This window comes from Trichoderma breve, chromosome 3 (assembly GCF_028502605.1).
Source record: "Trichoderma breve strain T069 chromosome 3, whole genome shotgun sequence".
Lineage (NCBI taxonomy): Eukaryota > Fungi > Ascomycota > Sordariomycetes > Hypocreales > Hypocreaceae > Trichoderma > Trichoderma breve.
Window position 1 is genome coordinate 235790 of NC_079234.1, and position 23711 is coordinate 259500.

Here is a 23711-nt window from a genome sequence, read left to right on the forward strand (position 1 = left end):
CTTCTTTGTTGGTTCCTTCGAATGCGCGCGTTCGTGGCAATTGACTTGATAACCTGCCATGGTATCCGATAGTTCATATCGATTAGCTAGTTGAGATCTGCCACCAGAGAGCGTTTGAACACCGTCGCCGGCGTCTTTCTATCTGGTTTGAATCGCCGGTCTGACCGCCCTAGTACGCGTTTACTCCACACGCGACACTCTTAGTCAAGATAACGAGGCCTTGGTGTGAGGCATAGAATATGGAGCTCTATGTAAATAAGTCACATCTTCGCTGTGGTTGATAACCCGGAGACTTCAGAGGATATTCTATATGTTATCGCATTGAATTTCATTTTATCTGTCATCAATAATTCCACCATGGCCCACACAGATACCAAAGACGACTCGTTTCAACTTTACGACCTTCGTGTCGAAGTTGTATGCCCCCCAGGCAAACGAATCATGTGTGGGGCAAAAGAAGGGGATTTCTTTACTCTTCAAGGAGAAATGATCTATTTACCGCCAAACCAGGGTATCAGTATATATTCGCTAGGTAAAACACCATTCTGTGCTTCGTGTCTTTACATCCGTATTTGTGTATATATATAAAAGTCCAAGACGCTGATGAGAGATAGCCACTGTTATCCCACTCCTTCCTGCAAAACAAAGAGTTACGGCTGCAAATGACTGGATGACAACCGATGCCTTGATAGCGTGTCCTGATCCAAATTGCCCTTCGCAGCTGAAGATTATCAGGGAGGGCGTTCGCACATTCAGCCATTCTGAAACAACTGTAGTCCCGCTACATCCTTGATAGATAGGACATATTGGGTTCATAGTTAGAAAAAATGGTGAATAGGAGAAAGCTACATGTATTCAATAGTCTCATCAATGCATAAAGCTCCATTGATGATGGGCAGGTTGATATCAGGCTAATAAAACACCGTTTTGAGTATTAAATGCGGCGCTTGATAATATATCGGCCCATGCACCGTCGTCTGTGAATAACGGGTCAAGGTCGGTGTGCTGAAAAATGAACACTTCGGGGAGAGGTTGATCAAGAGACTGGGGCATGGCTTGACCGACTTCCAATGGTAGAAAGGGAAGTCTTGTTGAGTTGATGTCGTTTTGATCCAGTGACGTCTGCCTATCGCTATTTGAAAATTTCGCGATTGGTGTCGGTTGTTCTGTCCTTCTTCTCTGGGAAAGTTTGGTGGCAATATTATGAAGGAATCTTGCTTGCAGCTCACAACTTGTGCCTGGGGCTGTCGCTTGTTGTGAGAAGGCTTGGGCAGCGGTACGAATGACATCTATTGTCGTGGCCTCTATCTCTTGAACGATAGTGTCAGGAGCAGACAAGAGGAGCTAATTGGATCGAATACCAACAATTAGTATCTCGAATTACTAGGAAATGCACAGCGTCAGGAAGCATACCTTGACAAGGAAAGCCGCGCTATAGGCAGTCATGACGTGTATCGAATCTTGGGCAAAATACAGCTGCCCCGAGTGACGCGATATCAACTTCAGCATGTCCATGGCTCCGGTAAATGCGGCCCATATTATGTCCAAGTGGAGAGATGAATCCGAGAATTCTGATGACAGCACGTCTTGTAATGGCAGAGAAAAGAGCTGTAGCCGAAAATGCGTCCCATAAAACCGTATCAAGAATTTGTGCGTCTCATCTTCTGAAGACTGCTTTTGTTCCACGTTTTGGATCCAATGGCGCTCCCATCTCTCGATGCTGGCTTTCTTGAGCGAAAGCAGCGCCTCCGTATTCTCCAGCGGTACTCTTTCGCCTCGTCGAGAGTGAGGAGCATGGAGAGAAAATATTGAAGAACTCATTAGTCTCAAGGTAACAAATGCGCCAAGCAAATCGTCGTTTGGGTCCGCGATTGGGTCACCACACCAGGCCTCTATTGACTCTATAAATCCGTTTCGCTCAATCATCCACGGCCGTCCCGTTTGAAGGCTTATGCTAGAAGATATTAATGTTGGCCACGTGGTAATAGGTGTGCATCAAAACATACCTTCGGTCATATACAAATAACACAAACCACGTTCTCTCAATATTGCGAATTTCTCGTCGCCTTGTCTCATCTGCTGTAGCACGGCTAGCTGGGGAATAGGCCGTCAACTTATGCCATCCCATGTCCATACACATGCGGATAGCATATCCCAAGGAGGTCCAAGCTCTCGTGTCTTGTGGCTGCTTCCAGTAGGTGAGAATGAGGATGGCCTGGACAATTTCTGTTGATTTGGCGCCATTCCGAAAACTTTCGGTGTAGAGGCCTTGTGCATGGTCGTATAGCGCATTGTACATGACAGGGTTGAATGTCTTTGCGGACATTGCCAGAACGGCCGTGAAGAGGAAAGATGACTTCTGGCGCACATAGAGGAAAGTATGTAGATTTGGATCAAGTTGGCTGATGTACGGATTAAGAACAATGATGAAACTACACTCTTGCATCAGTTTCTGAAGCGTCACTCTGGGAATCGCAATCACTAACTTCTCATAAAGGGATTTGGCAATGGAGAGGTTTAGTATTCCCATCTCAATTGGGTCTTCTGGCCGACTTGGAGATGATCTCTCGGGCGGCTCCAATGCATCGCCGTCTGTAGTACTTAGTATTCGCCGCAACGAAAACTTGCCTCTCATTGCCTCCTGATTGAGCAAACCAGACGGCTGCAAGTTGCCAGGCTCCTCAGCTGGCACACTCTCTGCAATCGAGGGAGTGTCACCGCTATAGTCCGGCGTCTTCTTCACAGCCGCATACGTGGAGGGCAATGCAGGCATATTCCGCTTAGAGATCCTACAAACATATCGTTAACCCAAACTCAGCGGCAAGTCATGTCTCACTTACTTTGTCCCAGGCTTCCGGCCTCTACGGTGCTGCTGGAACACGCAGTCAAGAGACTTTCGCGCACAACGCTCGCATTTAGAAGCCGGTTGGCTGCCCTGCCGGCATTTCATCTTTACTTTTCGACATGGGAGACAAGCATTCATGGTGACGGCAATGTACAAACGCGTGTAGCCTAGCTGGTTCGCGACGACCCGATATGTCAGTTGGTGGTGGAGCAATCAACTCAGCCGCGGGACACAATAGCCAAGACGCGAAAACGATGGCATCCAAGGATCTGTGGAGCCTGTGGGCCTGATACAGATGCTAGTTCTCTTGCGGACTCCAGACAATCCGAAAGCAAGATTAGTCGTAGAACTTGGAGGATCCCGAGGAGGCGGTACGACGATTAGTGGTGCTCCGATATCAAGTTGACAACCCCGCATCACGATCTCAAGACGTTACTGGGCAATCAATCTCGAAGGAAAGACCTCACACTAGATCCAGGCCTTCCGAGCACAGTCGAGACTACTGTGAACTCCCACTGCGGGGGGTGAGAGGCCGGCCGGCAACCTAAACAGCCGTTGGAACGCCGGTGGCTTTGACTTTGAAAGAGCGAGCTGGGGATTAACACCGCGGGTACAAAGTCGGATCACGAGGTTTTTGACGTGCTCCGAGTAGAAGAGTGATCTGCTCTTCGGCAAACCAAAAAGTCCTGGCCGGCTCAGTATATAATATCGCATTCGCATTAGCATACACGTCTGGAACTACAGAATTGAAGCGTACAAAGTTTTGGCTGCTCAAAATTAAGTATTTTTCGAACATGGCCATCGCACAGCAAGGCGGCGGCGTGAGCACGGCGCACGTCAATATGATGACGGATACTATCATCGCCAACCTCCCTGCCGACGGCCTTCGCGTGGTGATGAGGGCACTTTTGGTACTATTTCCAGAAATCACACACGCTTTCGAATGTGAGACGAAGAAATTTGTCGAGCAGAGATCTGTGTCTTCGATAATAGGAAAAGACAAAAAGCCCAGTCTCCCCGAGCTGAACAAGACGCAGCAGATCGCTCGCAGTATGCTTGGATGTGGACTATCGTTCAAAAGCCTTCAATTGTTCCAGAACTTGGTCGCTCAGGGAACGGTTCTCATATCAAGAACTAGCGATGACAGTCAATATGAACTATTTACCTTTTTGACGAGCGTGGATGGCGATATCGTGCAAGCCATGACTGCTGTTCAGAAGTCCCTTTTTATAGATACTGGCACGCGGGTAATGGATAATGGAGAGCACGCATTGGTGGAAGCTCTCTATCACTCATTAACAAGCTGCTATGCTACTCTAAAAGCAACTGAGCATGATTATCCGTTCGGGAGAAGCCTAATATCCACGGCTGGTATTCTTGGACTACCTCGACCTACGCTTCTAGATGCGCCTCAAGATCTCGGCAAACAGACCTCTATGATACCATTACCTCAACAGGCAAGAGAAACCTTCCAATTAAATGGACGCACAGTTCCTCGAATATTCTCGGGGCTTTGGCAAATGTCTAGCCCTGCTTGGGGCGCTGCATCGTCCTCTAAGATTGTGGAACAATTCTCAAGTCATGTCCGGCAAGGATTTACAGCATTCGACATGGCTGATCATTATGGTGACGCTGAAGTCATATTTGTATGTTATGTTTACACTGGTTCAAACGATGCCCATCGCTTACACACTACAGGGGCGCTTTTCATCTCTGTACCCTCACAGGCAAACAATATTCACAGCAACAAAGTATTGCGTTTTCCATCCGATGACTGTGTCTCGAGAGGCTGTACAAGCAAATGTCACCGAGCGATGCCGCCGATTGCAAACAGAGAAGATTAATCTGCTGCAGTTTCATTGGCAATTTGTAAGAGCTCGAAGAATGGCCCCCTTACAGTAATGTGTTTCGTACTAACAGACATGAAGTATGAAAATCCGGATTATCTGAAAGCTCTCCGGTTTCTAACAGAAGACGATAGAGTTGAAACAGTTGGTCTCTGCAATTTTGATACAAAACATTTGCTTGAGGTGGTCCAATCTGGTATCAGAGTATCCACCAACCAAGTTCAGGTTCGACATAGCGATCGCTTTCACGATGAGAGAAGCAAATGATGAACATTCATCGCTGATATTGAAATAGTTTTCTCTCGTCGACTCTCGACCTGTCTTTGAAATGGGCAGCGCTTGTGAGGAACACAATATCAAGCTCTTAACATATGGCACGTTGGTACGTTTTCAAGTCGAAACTGATTCATATTTGACTGCATCGACACTGACTGATTTACCAATGAAGTGCGGTGGTTTCCTCGCCGACAAGTGGCTTGGAAAGCCCGAGCCAGATATATACGATGGATCAATCACACCAAGCCAGCGAAAGGTAAAGTGATAAGACAAAAAATACACTCCTTCGCCGCTGTATTACTGACGATACCAATTCCAGTATTTCGAAATGATACGCAGTTGGGGCGGCTGGAGTCTCTTCCAAGAATTGTTAACAGTGCTGCGTGTTATTGCCACAAAACACAAGGTCGGCATATCAAACGTCGCTACTCGCTGGGTATTGGACTTTCCCTACGTTGGCGCCGTCATCGTTGGTGCACGTATGGGCATAAGCGAACACACAGATGAGAATTTGTCGAGTTTCGGCTGGTCTCTTGATCAATCCGATCGCGATGCAATTGAGGAGATCTTAATACGAAGTCGAAGGGCTGAGATATTCCAAAAGGTAGGTGATTGTGGAGCAGAGTATAGGTAGAATCAACATGGCAGTGGCACAAAGACTGTTGGTCCATGATATAGAGCCGGTCCGTGACTAGGCAAAGAGCGGCTGTTGAGCCATAGTAAATTATAATAAGTCGTGCTTTGAATTGAAGTATATTTTAAAGTCTTAAATCTGGTAACAAATCGTAATAGCAAATGCAATATTGTCTCGAGGCTTTTGCTTGGGGAAATTGATCTTAGAAGGTTCGCCATAACATTTGCTAATGTCATTTACAGCCCCGTTTCAAACATCCATCACATCCAACAGATGAGAGCTAGTTACACACCATGTGCTTGTGCTCGCATAAACACGGGTGGAAATAATAAATGCCAATATAGAGAGTGGCAGTATTTTTATTACATGTATGTACGTGATAATATGACCCAAAAGAATCTGTATATATAATTTTGCGCACCACTCTCCCTTTAATGTTCACTGTTCTATTAGATGCCAACCCGCTTCCCCGATGTTTAAGGCGAACTAGCACCGGTCGACGCAACAGAAACCTTGGCTAGGAACCATGTAACTGGAGGCTGCGAAGAATGAGGGATAACAAACTGCAGCTGACACCTACCCAACTGGTCCACAGTGCTAGGATCAGTTGTAGCGGCAGTGTTGAAGTTCGTCGAGATGATATAGTAGCCACTTGCATCTTGTGTCGCCTGGCTCAAATACGTATCCACCACAGTAATCGAGCCGCAGTTGAGTTGGACATGAACACTACCCACCAAGCTGCTATCGGTGCTCGTTGAGGCGACCATGAAAGATTCGCTGTATGAGGAGCTTGGGTTTAATCCAAAGGAAGGGCTGGCCATAAAATACTGTCCAGTGGGCCCAATGTTGGTAATGTGGTAAGCATTGGAAATACCGTCTGGACTACCCGAGGTGCCCACCCCTGCGTTCACCCATGCGGATGGAGAGCTATTGATGACGGTCCATCCGGTCAAACCAGAGGAGAAATCGCCGTTGGGGACGAGGTTCTGTGCCGGAGGCGAGACAGTGACGGTGGCGGTCGTGGTAGCAGTCGTTGTGACGGTAGTAGAGACAGTGGCTGTAGTGGTGGCTGTGGTAGTTGAAACGCCATCGGTGAGTTCTGTCGCTACGGTTTGCCATGCTGTTGCTGTAACGTGAGGTGTCGTCACTGAGGTCGAGGTCTGTTACTAGTCAGCGCCATCTCTGGCGGGCAAGATAGGGAAGGTATTAGAGAAAGATAAACATACCACTGTAACAGTCGAGCAAGGCGCCGTCTGAGAGATTGTAACCGTCTTAGGCGGAACACCAATACAGCTGCAGCCCGCTGTGATGCGCTCGGGAGAGTACACGAAGCATTTGGTGACCATACACTTTGGCGGCTCTGGTTTTCCTCCTTGAGCGCCACGTTTTAACGGAGCAAGTGTTGTGGTAGGCGGTGGTTGCTGGTTCTGACTACCAGTGACAGTTACTGTCGTTGTTACGCTCTGGGTTGCTGTTGACGTCGCCATCTCTGTTTCTGTCTTGGTTATCGTTTCTAATAAAGAAGGAACCGTCGCTGTGTAAATAGTGGTTGTAGAGCTGACGAAGTCGGTTGATGGATTGGCAGTGCTAGTGACCCATGCTGTCTTTGTTCTACACGCAATAATATTAGAGATCGTGGCTCTTAAGCCAGGTATGTCGAGCGTATACTCACACCGTGGGTTTTACCACAGTTACTGTTTTTGTAACCGGAGTCAGCGCAGAGCAGTATGCAGATGCTGAATGGGAGTATTCTCTATCAGCAAAGCACTTGTATAGACTGTCGTCTCTGCACGAGCTTCGCTCGACAAGCTCCAATGGAGTTGCGGCCACGCTGGCGGCAAGCCCAAGGGCGCCAATAATAATCTTGTTTATCATTTTTGACGCCTTTAAAAAGGATATTAGAGACCTGATAGATGAGAATACATGAGAAGAAGAATGTGGGTTCGCATGCCGTCAATAGCTCATAAAGGAGATCTCACGATGAAAATTACTAACTTCTCTATCCCTTGCAATCACCCTAAACCTCGACACGGGGTTCCCATGGCTCTATTGAATTAGGCATGAGTAGCTGGTCTAAAATCACGACACTCTTTGCGCTTTGATTGAACAAGGTTCGGTAAAAGACCCGCAAAGTGCTGGATGAGATCTATGTTGCTATTAATTACCCCTAATAGTACCACAAACTATTTACACTAGCGGGCACTAGTTTTGTTCAGCTCGTCGTAGTTCCTGGTTCTGTCTAGCGATACAAAGTAAACATTACTCCATGCTTCGTAGTCTAGGCCAATGAATCGAGATTTCGTCGCGTGGAAGTGGAGAAGCAATCTCGCAATAAACCAGGCCAACCGTTGGAAAAGTCGAGATTTTTAGCTTCAAGCAGCTGCCGCATTTTCATCCAGTCTAGGGAAAGATTGCACACGTCAGTGCATATATTTACCCTGGGGAAAGGCTCGTGTCCTCAAAGTACTGCTTCCATCAACCAAATCTAACGGATTTGGTAGGTACTAGGTAGGTAGATGCAGTTTTTGTTTATGAAGGTTGTGGCATGTTTCAATTTTGGACAGAGGCTACTATCTTCTTTCATTGGATCCTGCACGCTACACCATGGCCACTTAGGAGCATCTTGGGATGTCACAATATTGAATACCTGGGCCTGGTTTGATCTCTGATGCCTTCAGGCCATTGCTTGACCTTTCTAGCTATTGGAAAGTGCTTCCCAAACCCCTGCATACATATAGATGCACAATGCCGGTCTTTGGTGGTAACAGTTGCCATATATTCCCCGTCATACATCTTTTTACCAACCCTCATCAAGCACCGTCAAGGCCTCATAACCGCCAGTCTTGACTACGTCAGTATCCACTACAAAAATAGCAATAGCCTGTGTGGACGTAGTTTTGCTAGTATTCTCTCCCACAGTATGATGACAGCCAGGGAGCTCTACAAAGCTTTGCCCAGGAGTGTACACCTTGGGAGGATTGCCGTTCATGCCGCTCAAAAGTTCGCCTGCAAGAACGTAGGCGACAACGGTGGCACCGCCGTGCCGATGTGGAGGAGTGAAACCATCAGGGGGGTAATCAAGATGGACACCGATGATGGATTTTCCAGGTGCATTGACCAGCTCATGGTCAAAGAGGACTTTAATGTCTTCTCGTGGCCGATTTCTATCCATACGGCATTATTAGTACAGTTCTTGGTTTTTGTCTTTATCAAGGCACTTACGTTTTCGGCACTGAAGATGCCATGATGTTTGTTTGGATAACTTAAGGAGCTGTGGTAAACTGAAGTCAAAAGGTTTCGATGAATGAGTTATCAATTCCGCAACACTTCCAGCAACTGAGAAGCCATCGTCGTCTCTTATATAGAAATGAGCCATACACACAAGCCTGGAAAACTATAATGTCAGATTGTACTAGATGAGGCATGCGGGCCATCCGCAAGCTGCACACAACAATTGTCCGATGACTTGATTGACCCGTTAGATGGATAATCAGCCTCTGAGAGTTTTCCAACGTGCTACAGCTAAACATTCACTCGTCACTCGGGTCGGGTCAGTTCAGACTAGCCCCACACTCGGGTCGATTGTGGCTTTCCGGGCGACCGACCCGAACAGACATGGATGTCATTACCCGAACCTTGTTCACATTATGGTCAGTGATCGTTGAGTGACGAAATATTCGGGAATTGTCATGGCAAATTCCATAAAAGTTTTCCTATTCTTTTTACTACCTTATGATCTGGTAGCCGGGCGAGGGGAGATAGCCGCAGTAACCAGGAAACCTCAAGTCATAAATTGTACAGCCATCCTCTCAACGGATATATGCTGCTACTATAAATCTCAGGGCATTTTCGTCTATAATCAAAAGGCTAAAGCTTACTCCCAATCCACGGATAACATTATCAGTACTTAATTATCTTTACTATCTATCCAGATCGACAAAATGAAAGCCGTTCAAATCCTAGGCAGTCAAAATGATCACCGCATCATTCTATCAGACACCCTGCCTCGGCCATCTCCCACCGGACAACAGGTTCTTATCAAGGTTCATGCCGCTGGAATCACGGCGGACGAAGTCATTTGGCCTGAGCTATATGCTTCTTCGAACAGAGTTCCAGGACATGACATATCCGGCACAGTCGATGCCCTCGGGCCTCAGTACAGTGGACCGCTCTCTGTTGGGCAAAGCGTTTATGCAATGATTGATGCAGACGCTCCGCAGGGAGGCCAGTCAGAATACGCCATTGCTATGCCAAATGAGATAGCCGTCAAACCCTCATCCATTTCTCATGCGGAAGCATCAGCCCTTCCAATCCCGGCATTGACGGCTTGGGAAGCAATCTTCAAACGCGCGAATCTGGACAAAGGCAGCAAAATTCTTGTAACAGGGGCTTCAGGAGCTGTTGGTGTCATGTTGGTGCAGATGGCGAAGAAGCTTCTTAATGCAGAGGTCATTGGCCTAGCTTCTTCTTCAAACCACGCTATGTTGGCAGAGTTAGGGGCAGATCAGGTCTTGGACTACAACAATACTAATTGGCACGATGAGATTCACGGCGTGGATGCAGTTTTTGATACCGTTGGAGGGGAAACATTGACCAAGACCTGGAGTACAGTGAAAGAGACTGGCATCATCGTAACAGTAGGGGACCCAGCCCCAGCATGGGCTTTCGACAGGGGACAGCCTGAAGAATTACAGAAGCATCCGGAAGTTCGGTGGTTACACTTTATTGTTTCTCCCGACGGCGATACTCTTTCTAAGGTAGCCTCACTTATAGACGATGGTACTCTGAAGCCCATTCCTGCTGTAGCCTTTGAAGTGGAAGAAGCGGTGGAGGCCTGGAAATTTGCAGCACAAAGAGGCAGGAAAGGAAAAGCGGTGATCAAATTCGTCGCTGGAAAATAAGCATGCGGTGGTTGGCCGCGAATTCTTTCAAGTAGCTACGCTATTCATATATTTTCCATCAAATTTCCCCAGTCTTTGCCCATGTCTGCTACATTGATCTCTTGTGACAGCCCATCGTCGAAAGCTATCTCTTCAAAACTTGGCATAGCCTGTATTGATGGGAAATCGATCCGCCCAGCACCGTCTTGTTGGTCAAGAACCACTCTTGCCATTAGCTTCATCTCTTCTGACCAGTGTCGTGCCTGCGACCATATTCTTGCGAATGCCTTCAGTATGCCTAAGAATACCCGAATTCGATCTTTGGCATGCGCTAACTCGGAGCCTGTCAAGATGTGCTCACAACCAGACAAATAAGTGGCCACGGCTAATGATCCCATACACATGACGAAGGGGCTATGTGTTAGTGGTGAAGAGGAGGCGGTAAGCAAATCAACAAAATTCTTTGCCGCATTAATTGCTTTGTGCGTATGCCTATCTTGATGCTGTTCTTCAGCACTCAGAACTTCGGCAGGAAGCGGTGGTGCATATTTTGAGCATAGAAGTTCCATTGTAGTGTAGTGTAGCATCGATCTTGGCCGATGTAAATGAGTAGATGTACTACATGGTTGCCGTTAGCTTAAAGTAAAACAAGCTCGGTATAAGAGAAGAGGGGGGAAATGAGCTCTTTCTCGGGATATTCTCACGTATTTATTGCCATATGAGCCTTGAATAGCACTTCATCCAATGTCCCATCGGATTGAACAGGGTCGCGCTTCGCCTGTGGCAAATGCAAATCCCAGCTCATCAAATTTGCTTCAGCGTTCTTCACCAAAGAATAGGCGGACTTGTTCGCAATGTCACCAGCAGCTAACGTTGTCCCAAGGATCCGAGTGGCATCGATGAGATATGCAAAGGAGGAAAAGCTGTCATCGCTGTCATCAAACCCACGATTGTCGTACTCACGAAGCGTCCGAGGCTGAGGTATCATCTTAGGCGTAGTCAGTATAAAGAGAGCCACACTACATGAAGGTTGGTATTATTATGCCTTACCCCTGTAACATAAACCTTTTCTTCGCAGGGAATTTCAACATCTGTATCTACTCCCCAAGATGTGAATGTAGGCAGGTGGCGAATGCCGGCGAAAAGCGCGTCAATCACATAGAGCTCCCACCAGGTGCGTCGCCAGCTTTCCTCCAAAACTTTATCCCCGTGACCACAGCGAGAAGCAAAATCTCGCCGATGAATGCCTATCTCCAGGCCCATAGTTTTTGCCCTTTCGAGATACATCGCGGCTCTCTCATTCTCACCCGACCATTCCAGAGTGAGGGCTAGAAGCATCAAAGCTTGAACATTAAACCCATGAGGCGCAAGTTGACTCCCAAGAGCCTGCTCGGCTTGTTGCTTATAATTGTTTGCCAGCGAGTCGTGAGTATATAGAGAACCAATAAAGGCAATCATCAGAACCAATCCATAGCTGAAATCTGGGGTTTTCTCAAAGTGACGCATCAAGTGCGCTTGCGGTAGGATGAATGGATGGCCCGGGAAAAAGAACTTATAAAACCCGTCGACTGGCCTAGTGGAAAGAAGATCATTGTCCGCAAACACATTTGGCCTCAGAGTATTGCTGGACGCGACAAAGGTTGGCAGAGGGCTCGATGGCCCTGAAGGCAACCGAGGTTCCTCAGAAAGATGACTCTGTTGATATACTGCTGGGATGTCTCTGGCCTCTACCGCCATTGAGTCATCGTTGTGATGCTCCGAGGGCACCAACTTTTCGGCTTCAGCGTGTCTCCGGCGGCTCCGCCGTAAATCCATATAGACACATGTTTTGTGTAAGTTGCGGCATCTTGAGCAGGTCGGCACGATGGCATCGCACCGCAGATGCTGGTTACGGCACTCGGTGCATGCTATCGTAACTCGCCCCTTGATCCTCTTCTCGCCGCGTTTTGGCGTGGTCATTTCACCTTCCATTTCAAGGCGTGATGAAGACGATAGCTTGGGCGATGCAGCGTCGGCCGAAAATTTAAGTATTTGGGCTCTCTGACAGTGCTGCGGCGACCCGAGATACTGTCCTGCCCCGCCACTTTCGAATTACAGCACCAAAAGTTGTCGACTGAGGTCCATGAGTGAGCGCGTGTAATCATTCGCTCCGGTGCTACAAGACAATGCCGAGAGATATGTTACAGCAATCACCAAATGTTCATTCGCCTAGAATTATTCCAGCTACTGAATCTTTAGAGTATCAACCATTTATCGTAAAATTCTAGAAGCCATCTATCTTTCTAATGCCAGTAAAGTCTTGCTCTATGTCTAATCTACTGCGCAACACGCTCTATAAATTGCACCCTTTCTACCATAGTAACGCCAAAAATGTCAATTCCCATATTGCTCACGCCCATCCAATTCTAAAGAGTTTGTAACCAACTTCGTCGGCTCGCCCAACGCTATCCTTCTTGTCAATCCACCGATTATCCAAAATTTTCAGATATCGGCTGCCATTCATGTCAGATAGGCTTGGCTTGGTGAATATGCTTTCTATCGAATCACATACACCCGCAAACTTGCCATTAGGTCTGATAGAAACCATCAACCAAAAGACACCGTCCGGCGTGAGTAAAGAAGCAGCGCAATTACGAAGCCATCGCGCATGCTCCACGGCATAGACAACATCTGCTGCCACGAGGATGTCTGCAGGTACGTCTAATGGAGGTGCACACCAATCAAGATGAGCCACCTGCACCATTGCTGTAGATCCTTCCTTGTAATGGGACGCTTCATTCTTTTCCAGGTTCTTTAGCACGGTGGGGTGATAGTCGGTTGCAACAATAGACGGTACTGAATCGGTGATCGTTGGTAACAGACTTGCAAGCACCAGGCTGACAAGGCCTGTTCCGGCACCAAGCTCAACAATTCGAGTAGAGGAATCAAGTGCTCTCGTGGTCGCCAGAAAATCCATGGGCGCAGTGCAAAACATCTGAGAGAATGCGATGGAGGCTCCCCAAGTTTGCAGGCCAACATCGGTGTGGTCTTCGCCGGTTTGCATGGGAGTATCATAAAGATCAACCACAAAGGTTTCGGCGCCGTTGCCAGTTGAGAACTGGAATCGGCGCGTCATGCCGGGATCTTCATCGGGCGTGTTGGAGTCATCCTCGGGGGAAGTGAAATACGATAGCAGTGAGCATGCAGCATCCACAAACTCGTCGCGTATGTCATCGCTCAGAGGGAACTCCCAGGCTTGTCCAATGAATCCGGTGAGCCAGCGCACGGCAAAGTCGCGCTCTATCGGGTCCAGATACAGAGGGATCGCCTTGCCGGCCTTGGATGCCTCATCAGCTTCCGTTTCAGACGCATAACCTGAATCTAGTGCGGAGGCATCTTGGTTGTGACTGGCTGACTCCAGCTCAAGCACTGGCGGGATTGGATACAAAGTAAATTCATGAATCCGACGCAGAGCTTGCCGTGCCTGAGCCTCTGTGAGACTAGTCGATTTCCTGAGGGGTGGCAGACTTAGAGACAGCGGAACCAGGGGAGTCTCCACAACAGGCATCCCCATCGTAAAGGCACTGCTTCAGTGGAAGCCAGACTGGTTTTGCTGGCAAAAGAAATGTTTACAGAGGTGATTTTCTTCCCCTTTTCTTCCCTCTTCACCGTTTCTATAGTGGAGAGGCCCTTCGCCCCTCTGACATCCGTGCAACTAGCCCACGTGGGCCCCGTTTGCTGGCTTGTGAAAAATTTTTGATACTCTCGTGGAGATAAGTTTTCAGGGTCTAACGAGCCTCTTTTGGTAAGACCCTGTGGAGACTGGGGGTTATCTATGGGTTATGTAAGCTGAATCACAGGGGTGAGTTTGCACCGTGAGAGGTTCAACCAATCCCTATTAGCTTGACGGATGTTTACCTCGTAGTTTATCTTCTGGCTGAATGCCTATAAAAGAAGTTTTGTATTGACGAGATTGCCTTTCATATATAGTGTGCTTTACAAGGTAAAACATCATTTCGGTTTCTTTTGAAGTTTATTCGTCATGCGCGACTTGGATGTGTGCTTTTATTTCCAAGTCGCAAATTTATAGGGTAGGTCGGCTGTCACCACCGAGATGAAAGGCCTTTATGAACATAGAGTATGCAGATGGGAAGAATTAGGTATGAAGTCAAATTCTTGTTTCTTCATGTACGAACTGCGGTTGATTGTCATGTAGCACATAATAAGCTGTAATGAATCTAGACTTGGGTGCGCTTCAATATAGAAACAGAGCTCACTGTTCAGCCAATGGCCCATTTTGACTTTGCAATCCAACGTAGGCTGTGGTACTCCAAAGTTTTCCATATTAGCTAAATATAAGTCTAACAATCGTGCCTTTTAGTATCAACATGCAAAACTCTTTTCAGCCATTGATAAGTTGTGGCCCATCGCGTGCACGCTCAAGTCAAATAACGCGCCGAAATAATTAACTCAAGAGCTAAAATGAAGCTGTGTATTGCAATCGCTCGAACAAATTGTATCGAGCTTCAATTCTATGAGAAATGACATCTATAGTTTTATATAATTGAACCATGTAAACTGAAGCTCTGCTTGGATAACATATCGAGTTTATGCAGATGCCCGAACAACCTTGCGGACAGAGATGAGATTGTCGATTGGCGCATCATCCTTGATAAGCTGCCACAGACTTTCCAGCTGTTCAACCGTTGCTGCTTCAAGAGGGCCTTTGTTAAGTTCTCCCACGGCATCCTCTAATTGTTGAGCATTCACGGAACCCAGAATCATCTGATCTCCAAGCTCTGGCTTGAGCGCCGAATGATATCTCACCCAACGATAAGCTAAACCCGATCGACTGACACCAGTCTCTTCAGAAAGCTTCCCAAATTCTTCCAACATCTTCAAATAAGACGGTTTATAGTAAAGATCGCGAAAGATCTTGCCAGTGATGGTATTGGGATCCCAGTTTCCCTTTCCGGATTCAATGTACGCTGGAGTTTTTGATAGCAGGCCTCCTGCCATTGGCGAGTAAGCTTGAATCGAAATGCCAAGCTTGCGGAGAGTTGGGAACAGTCTTGTTTCGTTCTGACGAACTGCCAGCGAATAGCTAGACTGATATACTGTAGGAAGAACATAACCCTTGGATTTGGCGTAGTTGTAGAATTCGATCACCTGCTCCGGAGTGAAATTGGACACTCCAAACGTTTCAAAAGCTCCTTGCTTATACAGCGTTTGGATGGCTTCCATTTGCACATCCACAGGCGTGTCTTCATCCTTTGCGCAAGAGTTAGTGAAGGCATGCGCAACGAGGTAACAATAAGGAAGTCAGCTACTCACTGGGGCATGTATAAAGAAAACCCGGACCTAGTTTGTACAGTCAGAACATAACTAACAACATGGCATGTAAATGCACAGAGCCGGTTTACCTTGTCAGTTTGCAGTGCTTCTAAGCTCTCTTTGGCGAATTCTAGAATCTTGTGCCCCGCACCAGGCGCTATTCCAGTGGCTGCTTTTGTGTCGATAGCGAATTCGCCAGCTAACTTTGCGAGTCCGATGGTGGTCTCCGATGCGCCAAGGCCCTGTGTTGTCCAATTAATCAGCCATTGTTTCGGGTTTGTATAAATATGAAGAAGAAGAGGCTGAAACTATTCGCATACATAGCTTCTAGCAGTGTCAATGATCTTGATTCCATGCTTGCGCATAACCTGCACGAGACCCTCAACCTCTGTAATGTTGTCGGGCGTCCAAGTATGAGCACCGATGGCGAGCGACACATATTGAGAGGACATGGTGTAATGTGGACGAGACGTTATGGTAAGCAATTGATTGGCGAAAGTGCAGGATGTTTCCCTTTTCTGGTTATTTCCTTCTCTTGACTACTGACCAAGATCATATCGACGGAAGAGGGACGAGAAATATCTTTTTATATATTGTACTTCTGTTTGTTGATCATCAATTGTTTAGTTATTGAGCCTTATTTCCGGGTTCTGCCTCAAAATATTTAGTAATTGAGGATATGCACGAAGTATACAATTGCAAATGGACGTCGGTTTTAAATAAAAAACAATTTGTCTGACTCGTGATTTTCTTCGGTGTTAGCGTGAGATGACTGGCGCCCGACCCAAGTCGAACTCGTCATCAAGGTTTCTTCTTTGTCCTTGCTCTTGAACAATAATTCGGAATGGCCGTCCCCCAAAAATGTTTGGCAAGTTTTCATCGGCAGTTTGAAGCGTCGGTTTAACATTTATATATTCATTCGCGGATATTGAGTGTGGTGACCATGAGACGAGGAGTACAGAGCGAGGAGACTGCCCTGTGCAGTTGAGCTATGTAAGATTTGTGAGAAAAATCACCAGACACGGACAAGTGAAGCACTTACAGAAATATCGTAGTGAATCATTCTTCAGGATTTCAATGTTAAGTTCTTTGCCTCGAAATCTTCTCTTTAATGATGCAGAATCGTGGGAGCAACCAAGTGAAATGATAATGGCTGTTTGGCTCAATGACTACCACGCGAAATCGACTCTTTGGGGGTAATTGGCTGACGACTAAGCGAGCGACGTGATGGCCAGAGAATGATGCGCTAATAATGACAATAGCACGATCTCGTTTAATCATTGGAGTGCTTCCAGGAAATCGCACCCGTTGACGAACCAGTGCCGCTTTCAAGTCATAGCTTATGCTCTTCGCTTTGCACGGCGAGAAGGTAGTTCATGATTCTGATGTATAGTCTCAGCTTGCCAAACATTGCGAGTGATAGTATTCTGGTTTCTGAAATTGATATCATCGACGAGTGTCAACCAGGATTTTTGCTCCTGTGCATCAGTCAACGCTTCGTTTGGGTTGGTATGGCTTCAAGTGACGTTATTTGTGAGGCTGCAAGAGAAAACGAACCAAGGTGTCAAACACCCGTAGTCAATCATGACTGAACGAATTCAAATTACCCAAGAGCCTTGGGAGGTAAAACTTTGTGTTCAGTGTCAGGGTCATATTTCGAATCATGGCTGCTTTCAGCGGCGGTGCTTCGGTGTCTCGGTGCATCGGTTTGCAGGGAAGCCTCCGAACCCGTGTTGTCGGAATTATGCTTCTATGTCTAGGATTGGAGACGTCCAGTTGACTCAAGTGTATCTTGAAACTTGAAACTTGCTGTTGAAGTAACCTGGTTAGGATTGGATTTTTATTTAATAAATGTAAGGTTCATATTAACAACTGAAGAGCTGGCTGTCTGTGCCGGACGGAGGGTAAAGACCATCCTTGAAACAGTTCCTAACTTCAACACTGACCATGGTGCTGATCAGAGTGATCAGCCCTAAATCTCTTTCATTATCTTTGCTACTTGATCACGAGTTGTCTTACGGGACTGTACCCGGTCAGTTGGTCCTTTGCCTCATTGTCTCTTCACTGATTGATTCTTCTCCTTCACTATAGTGTATCTGGGTCGTCCATGGACCAAGTGCTTTGTTAGTTTCTATCACTAACATTTTACAACATTGACGCAATTCACAAGCAAGCTTAAATAAGCACACAGATTTGACGTGCTTTTGGAGCCAGTGTAACATCGTTAATCTTGCGGAATTATCACTCTCGCAAACATACCTGATTGTATTTCCATTAGACTTGTTTTCATGTGTCATAAGACGCATGTAGTAGGTAAGGACCCAAAAGTTTTCGGTAAACTAACCTTAATAGAAGCTATGTTAATGCGAACAGCATCTGTTAAACTCGTGGGAAGCCGATTGCCCTCATAGCCTACTGCAACACCATGTTGGTCAGCTAGGAGACTGTATCTTCCGAGTATGACAAGCCGTGAACAAAGCATAAGACCAGCCCATAACTCGTTAATGAGATGTAGAGGATGAATACTAGAGATTCAAAGATGTTATTTTGTCTCTGTAAACTGTCTGGTAGATATCTAGCATCTGTCCCCCACCAGCCTTTTTGTGGAAAGTTCCAATGGCTTCGCAGGTATCGTCTGTAAAAAGCTCCATATGAAAAGGGTTCTGCTAGTGTTGGTTTAGACAGGAGTTGCAAGCGGAACGGAATTACAGGAATTTGTGTTGCGGACTTTGGAGACGCGTGGCCAACTCTACTCACAGAACAATACTACTCGCCTGATGGGCTTCTTTTCAAGTATAAATATCTTGGCGAAAGGCAGTCCCAAAAGTTTTAAGAATTGTAACGAGAAAAAGAAACTAGAAGATTGCGACTGCAAAAGAGCATCCAACGTTATGGCAATCATCCGTGTCGGTCTCATCGGGTTGACGCCTGCCCAAGAATTCGCCTCAACTAGAAGCTGGACTGCCCTAGGACATCTACCTTCGCTCTTGCAATCACCAAATTATGAGATTGTGGCACTGGCAAACTCGAGTGTTGAGTCAGCGAAACGCTCCATCGAAGCTCACAATCTGCCGTCCACAACTAAGGCATACGGAAGTCCTGAGGACATCGCTGACGACCCAGAAATAGACTTGATTGTTGTTTCTGTTCGGGTCCAGAAACACTATGAGCTTATCAAACCGGCTCTTCTCAAGAATAAGAAGGTCTTCGTCGAATGGCCGCTAGGTGCTAATTTAAATGAAGTCGAGGAACTAACGCAGCTTGCAAACTCTCACGGCGTCCAGAATGCTGTTGGATTACAGGCACGCTCATCTCCCTTGGTACAGAAGTTGAAAGAGCTGGTTACAAGTGATCGCATAGGTCGTGTGCTAAGCTCGACCGTTATTGCTTCATCCAGTAATTTTCCGATGGAGATCTGGCCACAGGATGCGAAGTATTATCTCGACATGTCAAGCGGAGGAAACGAGTTCTACATCTTTTTCGGGCACTGTGAGTATTGCCCCGCCATGACAAAAGCTCACCGCATTAATACATGTTAGTTCTGGACTCCTTCACGCACATCCTGGGTGATCTTTCCCATGTGCAGTCCATTTTGAAATCACAATATAAGACTGTGCGCATAGTGGGCACCGAAAACGAGACAATTGACCCAGAATATGAGAAAACGGCTCCTGATCATATTTTTGTTCAAGGCCTTCTTGATGGTGGAGCTGTTGCATCACTGTCTTTCCGCAAACCGGGGTCAACCGCTGAAGAGACGGGCATTAGGTGGTACATTTCCGGCACAAAGGGCGAAATTCTACTCACTGGTCCATCATGGTGGCAAATGTTAAACAAAGAGCCAGTGCTGCAAGTGAAAGTAGGAAATGAGCCTGTACATGTGATCAACTTCCAGGATGAAGCTGAATCAGCGGTCCAAACAGGTCCAGCAATGGCTACCAATCTGGCCCTTCTGTATGAGGCGTTTGCTGGGGGAGATGTTTCTAGATACGCTACTTTCGAATCGGCTGCAAGAACTCATCGGCTTTTGGAGAAAATCAGACAGGCAGCTGTTTCGGATACGTAATCCTAGCGAGAAGCAATTTTCCCAGGAGGAAACAAGCAATTGATATAGTATAAGTTATTCACTTGTTCAATTATAAACCTTCATTCCCAATCCTTACCTAAGAATACTTAGTAATAATCAGGTATTCTCTAGCACATAACTACAAATAGACATCGGTCTTAAATACAAAACAATTTGTCTGACTTGCGACTTCCTCCGGCGTTAGCGTGAGATGACTGGCGCCACGGAAGACTTGGAAATATTTGTCAGCTCAAATGCCCCGCTACAACTCAGTGAGAAGCTCTGGTCGTTACAAACGAAGATAAAATAATATATAGACAAACCCTTTATCTTGAAGCCGAGCTGGATTTACGGGCTATTCGACAATAATAACATGGGGAGCGATAAACCAATCACGGATGTCCAGGCTGAACCTGCGCCGCGGCGCCGGCCCGGACGTCCACGGATGATCGAGACGGGCCAGGAGGCAGCAAACGATCAAGCGGTAAGTCAACTGCATTGTCTCCAGCCCCTGGACAAAACATTGAAGTGGCCTTGTCTAACTTATTCAACAAGAGAAGAACACGAATGAGACTGGCACAGCGGTCGTATCGTAGCCGGAAACAAAGCGCTCTTGTATCTGCAAAAGCTCGAGCTGAATCGCTTGAGGTGGCTTTGGATGGCTCTATTGACGAGTTTATAAAATTTTATGAACATGTCTCACAAAGGGGAAAAGAGCTACCTCCTGGTGTAATGACTCAGCTCAACCAGACAGCGATGAATATCGTATCTATAGCAAGGAAAGCTCGCATGGAAAAGTCTATGTTGACCGGCGACCAGAACCAATCTCCTGAAGAAGATCCAGCTGCCTCAGCAGATGATATGGATGCTGATCATGAACCTACCGGCTATCTGACTGGCGATCTCACAGTTGATGAGAACCAAACGACAAAAACCCATCATTATCACCCTCATCAGAGGCAGTACGGACCATTTACCAGTAGCAAGCCGGCTCCAGTCTCGCAGCGGCTGCTATTGGCCTGTCTGACGAGAGCTATAGCACTTCTGCAGCTAGGAAATTTCTCCGTCGTTGCAATTAATCCGGCAATGATTCTACCACTACAACTGGAGCGAGCGGAAAAACTTCTAGAAAGAACTGCTCGTCGCCTTTCTGGAAACCCCAGTGCATTCTTTGCAGACTGTCAATATGGCGATGGCCGAAATGCGGCTTTACCCAAGATGATGCGTCTTATTGAAGGAGACCTGAACACTCTGACGCCACGGTCATCGCCGCCAAACTTGCAAAATTTACACTTTGGACGGACAAGAACAATGCTTAACACGGCCATTTCCGACCTCCAAGGAGAGTGGTTAGAGGCTCCAGATGTGGAAGAATATCTTGAACAGCGAGGAATATTTGTTCGAATGGGCTCGCCCAGTGATATCATAAGTCTATCAACCCCGATGATTGAAGACCAGCCATCACCAGAAGCAGCCATATTGGGTACGCTCAGACCTCATGCGCCGTTGGTGGATATATCAGATTTTCGAAAAGAGTCAAGGACGAAACGTGCCGCTATTCCAGAGCATGACTTTACAATATTTGGCAAAACTTTCCGAGAAGGCCAGACCGTGCCTACGGGACGAAATAATTTCGCATTGTCAGAATGGTATCCCGAGATGCGCGCTCAAACGGACAGTGCAGCAACAAATCAACAAGCACAAGAGAGCCTGCAAATAACAATTAACATCGATAAGCTAGTCCAAGGACTTGCAGATAAGGCGGTTTGCCTTGGGCCATGTCCTGGAATCAAGAGAGTACATGTTGATGAAGCAATCAGAGGATCAGTAAGTGATTTTCAGCAGTGATTGGCATTGCGACGCTCTCGATATATTTATGCATATATGACATTTAAACTCTTTGTAAACGTCTTACACGCCGTGTAATATGTAAGTAATAGCTGACCCAATACCAAGACGGGGTTTCTTTACTGCTATAGACAATTTTATTATACCTGGGTGATGGTGTTTCCTAAGACATCTAGGCCTCATTTCAGCTTTTATCTGAAACTTTGGCTTTCAAATCTCAATAAGTTTATTACACAACTGCTATCCAAGTATACATATGACCCCAATGCTTGATATACAGCCGTGATCCCCCTTCTTCTCGAGACTAGCAATCCAATGGCGCAATCTTGCGTGTGCTTCCTGTCCCAAGAGGAAGGATAGTTGTGCCCAGCTCGTAAAGTTGAGGGACATAATTCCCAGAAATTATAGCATTCACTTCTTGAGAATCGCCAGCCAACTGTGCATAAGCTCGATTTACCCTGGGGAGCGCGTTGAAAAGACTTGTAGGCGTAAAACTCGTGGGAAGAGCGCCATCAGCAGGGGCCAGAGTATGTATAACCGCCTTGGTAAAAGCCAGCTGGTTAGCCCCAGCGACTGAACAAGCGCTTGCAGATGTTATGGCACTAAAAGTTGCACGGCCAGCCCACGAAGTCGGGGCAATGTCTTGTGATGTAGCAACAAAGCCGCCAGCAAAACATGCGTCGACGATCTGGAAAGTATCGATACCTGTTGGGGCAATAATATTGGCATCTATGCTGCTCCAGCTGACTGCGATTTGACTATGGACATAGTATTAGCACATATTCCTAAATGACAAAGCTAATGTGGACTTTGGGTGTTTCGGAGTCGCTAGACGATTGACTTACTCAGTCCCTTGGCCTATTGTCCACACGCCGCCTTCGTCACCATGGCCGCCGTATATAATAATCACAAGTACCCCTGGACCGCTTAACCCAGAAAATAGCGACGTAATTTGTGATTCCAAGAATGACTGGGCATCTGAACTTGAAGATTGGGGAATCGCCAAGTCTCTGACCTCAAAACCGTATTGCTGGAAAATGAACTGCATTGCCGCCAGCTCTGCCCTCACTTGCGGCACTTCAGCTGAGGTACCGAGATACTCGAAATGAACAGTAGCAACTCTAACAGTATCATAAGCAGGGAGTGCGTCGACGGAAGCGTCTGGCAAAGGCTTCCCTATATCGAGCGGTTCTGTCGCCTCTCTGGCGACAAATTGTATTGCACCGCACAATGCATGATGAACATAGTTGAAAAGAAGAAGTAAAGGAGCAAGTTTAAGGCTACGCATAGTGGCTAGTGTAACCAAGGGGTTCTCAAAGAAGGAAGGAAGTTGTTGACCAGAACTTTGGCATATACGTCGTCTGGCTGTACGTTATATAGTGTGAAAGTTCCTTCACCAGACTCTCTGTTTCAAGGCGATTTAGCTTCGGATTTAAAAGAGCCTAGTAGGACGGAATTCGCCAATTCAATTTGATGCTTTGGTCGCGTGAAGATATCAGGATCCCAGTAACAGCTGAGGAATCTGAATTCTCACTAAAGAGGACCCATAGTCATCTTCAAAAATACCTTGAGGCCAAGGGTAAGTACTCCCGGTTGAAGTCGTCAATTATCAAATCAGGTTTCTGAATGCTTCCTCGAGTCAGGCAGAAGAAGGAAATAGAACGGATATCATCCTAGCTCCCTACATAGCGAGATTCCTCTATACCTTTGCAAAAGCATTGTTTGGATCGCCCGACATTGATGGAGTAGGACACTTGAGCAATAGTAGAGCTAGTACCACGGAATATTTTTACCAGGTACTTTTGTATAGTGGCTTCTGAAATATGGAGGCTTTTGCCATTACAAAGGAAAGAGAAAAATAGATAGTTAAGATATTTGGTCTCTGCGGAATGGTGCTTATAACTTGAGATAGTTCAGTAGCCTAACCCAGATAGTAATATGGAATATATTTGCCACTTTTGTATGATCCCTAAAATTATGAAGATCTTTTTATGAGAAGAAA

The 23711-nt window shown here is 46.6% G+C and overlaps 11 protein-coding genes across 11 annotated transcripts; 4 read left to right on the forward strand and 7 right to left on the reverse strand.

Moving 5' to 3' along the window:
- Positions 1-906: 906 nt before the first annotated feature.
- T069G_04501 (fungal specific transcription factor domain-containing protein) lies at positions 907-2983 on the reverse strand (the record flags this gene model as incomplete). Its single annotated transcript, XM_056171711.1, has 5 exons — positions 907-1344; positions 1414-1954; positions 2007-2432; positions 2487-2789; positions 2841-2983. 5 exons carry the CDS (start codon positions 2981-2983, stop codon positions 907-909), a joined length of 1851 nt encoding a protein of 616 aa, XP_056028569.1.
- Positions 2984-3639: 656 nt separating this feature from the next.
- T069G_04502 (aldo/keto reductase family domain-containing protein) lies at positions 3640-5602 on the forward strand (the record flags this gene model as incomplete). Its single annotated transcript, XM_056171712.1, has 6 exons — positions 3640-4491; positions 4544-4714; positions 4774-4917; positions 4988-5074; positions 5141-5224; positions 5288-5602. 6 exons carry the CDS (start codon positions 3640-3642, stop codon positions 5600-5602), a joined length of 1653 nt encoding a protein of 550 aa, XP_056028570.1.
- Positions 5603-6078: 476 nt separating this feature from the next.
- T069G_04503 (uncharacterized protein) lies at positions 6079-7477 on the reverse strand (the record flags this gene model as incomplete). The annotated part of the gene is made up of 3 exons (XM_056171713.1): positions 6079-6762; positions 6829-7213; positions 7275-7477. The coding sequence occupies 3 exons, from the start codon at positions 7475-7477 to the stop codon at positions 6079-6081; spliced, it is 1272 nt and encodes a 423-aa protein (XP_056028571.1).
- A 922-nt stretch (positions 7478-8399) lies between these two features.
- T069G_04504 (cupin domain-containing protein) lies at positions 8400-8847 on the reverse strand (the record flags this gene model as incomplete). Its single annotated transcript, XM_056171714.1, has 2 exons — positions 8400-8766; positions 8825-8847. The coding sequence occupies 2 exons, from the start codon at positions 8845-8847 to the stop codon at positions 8400-8402; spliced, it is 390 nt and encodes a 129-aa protein (XP_056028572.1).
- Positions 8848-9543: 696 nt separating this feature from the next.
- Positions 9544-10503, forward strand: T069G_04505 (zinc-binding dehydrogenase domain-containing protein; the record flags this gene model as incomplete). Its single annotated transcript, XM_056171715.1, has 1 exon — positions 9544-10503. The coding sequence occupies one exon, from the start codon at positions 9544-9546 to the stop codon at positions 10501-10503; it is 960 nt and encodes a 319-aa protein (XP_056028573.1).
- Positions 10504-10547: 44 nt separating this feature from the next.
- T069G_04506 (fungal zn(2)-Cys(6) binuclear cluster domain-containing protein) lies at positions 10548-12453 on the reverse strand (the record flags this gene model as incomplete). Its single annotated transcript, XM_056171716.1, has 3 exons — positions 10548-11100; positions 11187-11470; positions 11533-12453. 3 exons carry the CDS (start codon positions 12451-12453, stop codon positions 10548-10550), a joined length of 1758 nt encoding a protein of 585 aa, XP_056028574.1.
- Positions 12454-12871: 418 nt separating this feature from the next.
- T069G_04507 (lysine methyltransferase domain-containing protein) lies at positions 12872-14035 on the reverse strand (the record flags this gene model as incomplete). The annotated part of the gene is made up of 1 exon (XM_056171717.1): positions 12872-14035. One exon carries the CDS (start codon positions 14033-14035, stop codon positions 12872-12874), a length of 1164 nt encoding a protein of 387 aa, XP_056028575.1.
- Positions 14036-15069: 1034 nt separating this feature from the next.
- On the reverse strand, positions 15070-16247 carry T069G_04508 (aldo/keto reductase family domain-containing protein; the record flags this gene model as incomplete). The annotated part of the gene is made up of 4 exons (XM_056171718.1): positions 15070-15732; positions 15796-15822; positions 15885-16037; positions 16116-16247. 4 exons carry the CDS (start codon positions 16245-16247, stop codon positions 15070-15072), a joined length of 975 nt encoding a protein of 324 aa, XP_056028576.1.
- Positions 16248-18686: 2439 nt separating this feature from the next.
- Positions 18687-19861, forward strand: T069G_04509 (oxidoreductase family, NAD-binding rossmann fold domain-containing protein; the record flags this gene model as incomplete). Its single annotated transcript, XM_056171719.1, has 2 exons — positions 18687-19284; positions 19335-19861. The coding sequence occupies 2 exons, from the start codon at positions 18687-18689 to the stop codon at positions 19859-19861; spliced, it is 1125 nt and encodes a 374-aa protein (XP_056028577.1).
- A 373-nt stretch (positions 19862-20234) lies between these two features.
- On the forward strand, positions 20235-21709 carry T069G_04510 (uncharacterized protein; the record flags this gene model as incomplete). The annotated part of the gene is made up of 2 exons (XM_056171720.1): positions 20235-20345; positions 20417-21709. The coding sequence occupies 2 exons, from the start codon at positions 20235-20237 to the stop codon at positions 21707-21709; spliced, it is 1404 nt and encodes a 467-aa protein (XP_056028578.1).
- Positions 21710-22013: 304 nt separating this feature from the next.
- T069G_04511 (uncharacterized protein) lies at positions 22014-22997 on the reverse strand (the record flags this gene model as incomplete). The annotated part of the gene is made up of 2 exons (XM_056171721.1): positions 22014-22467; positions 22555-22997. 2 exons carry the CDS (start codon positions 22995-22997, stop codon positions 22014-22016), a joined length of 897 nt encoding a protein of 298 aa, XP_056028579.1.
- Positions 22998-23711: the final 714 nt, after the last annotated feature.